At 49.0% G+C, this 7,650-nt stretch overlaps 1 protein-coding gene across 1 annotated transcript; it reads left to right on the top strand.

Moving 5' to 3' along the window:
- The first annotated feature begins 1,386 nt into the window (after window positions 1-1,386).
- On the top strand, window positions 1,387-3,271 carry TWIST1 (twist family bHLH transcription factor 1). Its single transcript, XM_058568814.1, has 2 exons — window positions 1,387-2,094; window positions 2,619-3,271. Exon 1 carries the CDS (start codon window positions 1,450-1,452, stop codon window positions 2,050-2,052), a length of 603 nt encoding a protein of 200 aa, XP_058424797.1. The 5' UTR covers window positions 1,387-1,449; the 3' UTR covers window positions 2,053-2,094; window positions 2,619-3,271.
- Window positions 3,272-7,650: the final 4,379 nt, after the last annotated feature.

Raw genomic sequence — 7,650 nt, 5'->3', positions numbered from 1 at the left:
GTAAAAGTGTCCAAGCAATTGGAATGCGTTTGGGGCGCACGGAGCATAATTGCCCACTCGACCTCCTAGGAATGAGGGGTGGGGAAGGGGGTTCTCACAGCTGGCAGCCCCGTGTGTCCAGGCAATGTTGAACCCCTATCTCACTCTCTTACGATCTGCCCTTTAAAGGTCACAATGCAGGGCCTTTTTGGGGAGTGGGGTTGGGATGAAATGGCCCCAGGGTCCTCCACCTTGGGCTGCAGCTCAGGCGATCAGGGCCGCGGCGAAGACGCTGCGCTGCCCCACTCCGGCCCTGCTGCCTTCTCCAAGGACAGGACTGCCTTCCGCAGAATGAACTTCTGCCTCTTTCTAGCACCTTCGGAGGGGTAGTCCTTTGGGCGTTGGCAAGCGTTCGATGGGTCGCTGTGGAGGGAAAAGAAAGGCCCAGATACTTCTCAGAGAGGAGTGAGAGAGCAGGCCGGGACGCAGATCCGTAGTCCTCGCGGCACGGCCACGTCTTCAGAAACGCCCAAGACCTCAAGGCCAGCCGCGGTGGTTGGGCTTTTGGGACTCCAGGGGCCCTTCTACCTGACCATTGGGTGGGCTTCGCGGTTCCCATTTTTCTTGCCATTCCCCCGCCCCAGCAATCCCAAACTAGCCCTACGGACCTAGCGGATACTGGGGCGAGATAAGACATCACCCACTGCGTAGAAGCTGTTGCCGGCGCTGCTGTCACAGCCACTCTGGGAGGGAGCGACACCGCGGCCGGGATTGTTCCCTCCGGCCGCTTCCCCGGGCTGCGCTCGGGTGCGGGGGCGCGGCCCGCGCGCTCCGGCGCGGAAGGAAATTGCCCCGCGCCCGCTGGCGGAGGGAGGCGGGCGGGAAGGGGGAGGGCAGCAAGGAGGCGGGCAGAGGGGCCGGCCGCCTGGGCCAGGTCGTTTTTGAATGGTTTGGGAGGACGAATTGTTAGACCCCGAGGAAGGGGGGTGGGGACGGGGATGGGGGGCTGGAAAGCGGAAACTTTCCTATAAAACTCCGAAAAGTCCCTCCTCCCCACGTCAGGCCAATGACACTGCTGCCCCCAAACTTTACGCCTGCTCGGAGGTATAAGAGCCTCCAAGTCTGCAGCTTTCGCCCAACTCCCAGACACCTCGCGGGCTCGCCGGCACAGGCATCGTTTCCAGGAGGCCAAGCGGGGTGTGCGTGCGGCCGTTGGGCGCCTTCTTTTTGGACCTCGGGGCCATCCACACCGTCCCCTCCCCCTCCCGCCTCCCTCCCCGCCTCCCCCGCGCGCCCTCCCCGCGGAGATCCTCCCGGTCCCTCCTCCCGCTCCCTCCTCGGCGGGCCGCACCGCCCGGGCCGGCGCCGCGCGCGGGGGAAGCTGGCGGGCTGAGGCGCCCCGCTCTCCTCCTCTTCCCCGGGCCGCCCCTCTGCCCCGGGCCCGCGAGGCCGCGCGTTGCCGCCCGAGAGATGATGCAGGACGTGTCCAGCTCGCCAGTCTCGCCGGCCGACGACAGCCTGAGCAACAGCGAGGAGGAGCCGGACCGGCAGCAGCCGCCGAGCGGCAAGCGCGGGGGGCGCAAGAGGCGCAGCAGCCGGCGCAGCGCGGGCGGCGGCGCGGGGCCCGGCGGGGCTGCGGGCGGGGGCGTCGGAGGCGGCGACGAGCCTGGCAGCCCGGCCCAGGGCAAGCGCGGCAAGAAGTCTGCGGGCTGCGGCGGCGGCGCGGGCGGCGGCGGCGGCAGCAGCAGCGGCGGCGGGAGTCCGCAGTCCTACGAGGAGCTGCAGACGCAGCGGGTCATGGCCAACGTGCGGGAGCGCCAGCGCACGCAGTCGCTGAACGAGGCGTTCGCCGCGTTGCGGAAGATCATCCCCACGCTGCCCTCGGACAAGCTGAGCAAGATCCAGACCCTCAAACTGGCGGCCAGGTACATCGACTTCCTCTACCAGGTCCTCCAGAGCGACGAGCTGGACTCCAAGATGGCAAGCTGCAGCTATGTGGCCCACGAACGGCTCAGCTACGCCTTCTCGGTCTGGAGGATGGAGGGGGCCTGGTCCATGTCCGCGTCCCACTAGCAGGCGGAGCTCCCCACCCCCTCGGCAGGGCCGGAGACCTAGGTAAGGACCCGCGCCTCTGTGCCCCTTCGCCGCTCAGGTGGCAGACGGACTGACGGCCAGGCCGCGGCTCCCTGTCCACCTCGCCTTCCTCCCCCTTTGCCCTCTCAGCGTCCCCACCCAACCTGGCACCGCCACCTCATCCCCCGAGCGTCCCTGGAAGGCGGTTCAGTCCCGGCTAGGGAGAGAGGGATGCGCCCTTGTGAGGGGTGTGCGTGTGCGTGAGTGTGCGTGACAGACAGCAGGGAAGACTGAAAAAGATTCAAGGGTCCTGGGTAAGGTCAATCTTGCCAGCGCCTCCCTTTCTTTTGGCTTTAAGTTTTCGTTCTCCTTGAAACAAATGTTTCCAAATTCCACCTCCTCCTCCTTTCCGCCCACCCACTTCCTCTTGCCCTTGAGCTGAAATCCTTCCAGGTTGTTCAGCCTAATTTCTCAGTGGTGGTGATAAGAACAGTGCTCACTAGTCTTAGAAAACAGCCACCGAGACCTAAACAATAACCAACTTTCCCCCCTCTGGGTTTTTGCAGATGTCATTGTTTCCAGAGAAGGAGAAAATGGACAGTCTAGAGACTCTGGAGCTGGATAACTAAAAATAAATATATATGCGAAAGATTTTCTTGGAAATTAGAAGAGCAGACCCAAATTCAAAGAAACAGGGCGTGGGGCGCACTTTTAAAAGAGAAAGCGAGAGAGGCCCGTGGACAGTGATTCCCAGACGGGCAGCGGCACCATCCTCACACTCGACATTCTGATAGAAGTCTGAACAGTTGTTTGTGTTCCTTTTTTTTTTTTTTTTTGACGAAGAATGTTTTTATTTTTATTTTTTCATGCATGCATTCTCAAGAGGTCGTGCCAATCAGCCACTGAAAGGAAAGGCATCATTATGGACTTTCTCCATTTTAAAATGGTAACAATCAGAGGAATTTTAAGAACACCTTTAGAAATAAAAATAGTGAGATCAAACTGACTTGCAAAATCAGTCAGTGAATTCCTTTTTTCATTCTTCCTCTGAGGGAAAAAAAAAAACTTAAAAAACAAAAAACAACATTCTATTTATTTATTGATGACCCACGGTAAAATGCAAATAGATCCGGTGTCTAAATGCATTCATATTTTTATGATTGTTTTGTAAATATCTTTGTATATTATTTTTCTGCAATAAATAAATATGATTGAAAATTTTAAGAACCTTAGAGTTTGGTCTATATTTTTAAAGCTTAGGATTAAGTTGGAGGTAAATACCTGCTTGTTTAACTCTGGAGGCACCCAGGAGGGAGGGGCACTAATATAAACAAAGCAGGGAAAATCTCAAAGGAGCTACTGACAGGCACAGGCATGTTATTTAGAAAGACAGCTTTATTATTATTCCAGTTAGGTGTCCAGTGGGCTTAGCAGCATCTCTCCATCTTTTATCAGGTCCCCAACCAGCAAAAACTTAAATTTGTTACTCACCTGTCTTACTTATATTTTGAGTAGGCAGCTGTAAAACAGTTAAATACAAATAAGTAGTATGAAGCCAGCACTGTTTCCTCTTGTTACTGTGTATTGTTGTCATGCCCTCCATTCTTTGTGAGGATTTTTAAATAATAGGTTCATTTCTGTGAAAGGATGCAGGAAAGAGAATTCCATTTGTAAAGTAATTTGCTTAACTCTTCTTTCATGAATGAAAATTACATTTAGCGTCATGTTTGCTAAAAAGAAAAGCCAAAGTTAAGAATATCTTCCCATGTTGATCTTATCCATTTGGGAAGCATGCTTCTTCCTTATGTATAAAGAACATACAGCTATGGAGTAAAATACACTCAACAAAGAACCTGAACTTTCATTATCCTTGGTATCTATTGGAACAGTTACAACTTTAAATGCTATACCTATTGATTTTCTACTCAGTTCATAAGCAAATATATTTTATCCCGAATTACACAGACTTTTTCTTGCTTGTATGTATACAAAATCTGATGAAGTTAAGTAAAACAATAACAGGGACAAATAGTACTTGATTTTTTTTTTTATTCTGGTTATTTCTGGGCCAGGAAAATATTGGCATTTATAATTAATATCATTAGAAATAGTGAGTTTGTATCACTTAGTTCTTAACTTTTATATCCAGTTTACTGTGTTCAAGTGTAATTAGAGAAGCTTTCAAACTGGAAAATAATTTTGCTGCCTAATTCAAACAATGACTATGGCAAATAAGTGTATGAATCAAAACAGATCATGTTTGCTCAGCTCAGGTTAAGGTTATTATATTGCCTGAAGGGTTTTGCTTCCCTCTCCACACATCATCATAGAATGTTGACATAACAATATTGTAAACTTATTATTGTGAATATTTTAGACCATATTTTACAATAAGGAGCCAGTAGCATTTTCTTATTTTAAAAGATTGGTGAAGGCTTGGGGAATTAATTTTTGGATTTTGATAGTCCTTTACCAAATAATGAGACAGGAAAGTGATTATGTGTGGGTGTATTTGTGGGGCATGGGTGTATTTGTGCAGTGTGTATGTGTGTGTGTGTGTGTGTGTGTGTAGGGCAGAAGTGTAAGGAGGGTGCCCTAGAAGGCTGAGGGAGAGCATCAAGATGGTAATTCTCTCTTTTGTGTGTATCATCCAACCACCTCCATTTTCTAAATTGTTCATGGAGGAATCTTGTTCACTAGCTTGGTCTGACTATTTGATATTTCAGATTTCTTGACGTACATCAGGATGGAGCTGACCATCATTGCTGAGAAGGTAATCTCTATCTTTTAACTCTGATGATACAAAAACTAGATGTTTCAAAAAAAAGATAGCTTTCCATTTGCCTTTTTCTTTTCTTTCTTTCTTTTTTTTTTTTTTTTTTTTGGTGTTTTATTCTCTCCACTTTCCTCATAAGAGAAAACACTTCGGAGAAAAGCAAATGCCACATTTATGTTGAGTAATACTAAATACTAAACTGAAGGTAATATTTTCCCCTAGATTTTCCAAGAAATAAATAAATGAATGAAAGAAAGGTGGTGAATAGTTTTACTTTGAATGAGAAGAATTCACAGTGGAAAATGTTAAGTATTAGAATACAATTTTCAACTTTATACTATTTCTGTATTCCCAACCTCCCCCCCATACACATGATAATGCTAATACTTTTTTAGAATAGGAATGAAGCCACCTGTGTTTCTATCTCTCTACGATTATTTCCTGTTTTCAATCTTTTTTTCATTTTATTTTTGCTACCTATTCTTATTTAAAAGACACTTAGAATGAATTATGTCTGTTACAGAAGTGAGAATTTAATGTGGTGGCTGGACCTCAGAGTCTTTACCCTTTAGCTAAAATGTATTCACTGGAGGGAAAGTATTGTATTAAATTGTCTTGGGTGAATTCTAAACAATTAAGAATGTTTCCTTTACTGTACACATAATGTTTTAAATCTTGCTTTTAATTTCGTTAGACTGATAGCCTTCAGTCATAAGAAAGCAGTAACTTTTTGTCCCCATACACACACATTTCCCCTCTTTGTGCACACACTCGCTGAGCAATGCACAGATGATCAGTCACGCACAGTTGCAAGTACCCTCCCCAAAGTGAAACATATTATTAATACAATAACGTTAAGTAGCAGAAACTCACACTATGTGTGTACTTTCTTTCCCACACTCAACAACGGCATAAGCTTCTTGCTCCTTCTGTCTTCAGGCTCATATTCATAATGGAGCTTTTTAAGGGACACTTGGCCTCTTGCAAAAAAGTCGAGCATTTTGCACATTCCACGGTTTGGCAAAGTCAGAACTGGTTATTTTCTCTAGACCGGTATCAAGTTCTTCTCAGGCATATGATTTCACTTGAAGTCCTGCCCAGGAATCCTTCAAAGTGAGCGTTTGTCCCGCTCTCATGATGTCAGGCGGTTTTCCCTGCATCTGTAATTTGAAGAAAAACAAACAAACCTGTGGGGAACAAACGCCACGGAAACCCAAACAGAACTCCGTGGGGAGCGGGAGTCTCACCTGCGGCGGGCGCAGCAGGGGGCGCGAGCCCAGACTCCCCGGCGTGGGTGGCGGGCCGGACCCGCACCGCAGAGAGGGTGACGATGTCCGTGCCCTGCTCGGATGGCGTGGACGGCCCCGGGCCCCGCGTCTGGCCGCTGCGCGAAGGCGGCGGCTCCAAGTGTCAGCGGTAGCAAGGGAAGCAGCAGCAACAGTCAGGCAAAGGCCCAACCTCAAATTTCCAGAGACAGGCCCGCATTAGCGACAAACAGGGGTCGGGAGGGGGATCCCCGGGGGCCACTTTTCCAGAATTTTCTGCTCGTGTGTCGTAAAGCATGCCCCACCCCCAGCACCAGCGAAAGTGGAAGGAAAGTGCACCGGCAAAGTGGAAGGAGAAATCGGTTTCCTCATAGTTTCTCACAGCCGGCAACCCCACTATTTCCCAGAAACCTCGAAACTGAGCCCTCGAAAATGCAAACAAGATTATTAATTATCCTTATTTACTGAACAGCGAAGTAGACCCAGTAAACAGGGTATGGGATACATTTTCCATTCGCTTTTGTCTCAAGGCCCCAGGACGTGAGCCCACTTAACGTTCTTAGCAAATCAAAGCACATATCCTTTGAAGAAGGTGTGTAATTGGAGTTTAAGGCATGTATGGAATTCCCAGATGTCTATAAAGTAAGAAGGAGCATGTGGCAGGTCACTGGAAGGTGGGGCAGGTTAAAATCACTGGCACAAAATCCCCCCTTTATATTCTCCCTTTGTAAGGGCCAGGAAGATAAGCCTTGGGGAAAGGATGGGACGGGATCATAATGCATATCCAGCTTCTCGTATCAGAGTCATAGTAACCATGGTAAAAAAGCACATGGTCAGAAAACCTCAAAGAAAACACTCAATTATAGCCGGGATTTCGTGGGCGCCCTGCAATGAGATCGTTAGGGGTTTGTTGCAGCGAGGGCCTCGAACGGCCGGTCTTTCTTGTTTACGTGGACTATTTTCTTTTCCTTCTATTTTTTTCCCCCTCTCAAGTTTGTGGATGTGTCTTCGTTCTTCTGCGTGCGATTTAGGCTGAAGCCAGCGAAACAAAATTCCAGATTAGGAAAAGAAAAAACAATTCTAAAAACATTCGTCCCAGAAGGCAGCCTTCTTGGGGGAGGGGAGATTGCGAGCGAGTGAAATTAAATTTCTGTAAAAACGTGCAGTTTAAACATCTACCAGATAGAGTGAATGAAAAGACAACCGTCAAAATCAGCTGCTCCCTCTTCTCACTTCACTGAGGAATATGCAGATATGTATGAGACTGTGGAATCTAAGCTCGAGTTTGTTGCTTATTAGGCAGTTTTTTGTTTTGTTTTTGATCTGAAGTCGGAATCGAACGAAATATGACTTTTGTCCTTGGGTTCAAGATGGTGCCCTCATTTACCTGCACAGTCCAGCCAGAGGCGGAGACGTAAGGATGGGGGTCTGCCAAAGAAACTGGCCCTGGGAAAGACTGGCGCTGGGAGGGGGGCGATGTGGGGTCATCCCGGGCTGGAGGAGGCTGGAACAAAGCGCACCACGGACCGGGCCACTGAGGCAGGGGGGAGGTGGGAC

This window comes from Diceros bicornis, chromosome 3 (assembly GCF_020826845.1).
Source record: "Diceros bicornis minor isolate mBicDic1 chromosome 3, mDicBic1.mat.cur, whole genome shotgun sequence".
Classification (NCBI taxonomy): Eukaryota; Metazoa; Chordata; class Mammalia; order Perissodactyla; family Rhinocerotidae; genus Diceros; species Diceros bicornis.
The sequence above is the reverse complement of the archived record's forward strand: the minus strand, read 5'-3'. Positions and strand labels throughout refer to the sequence as shown.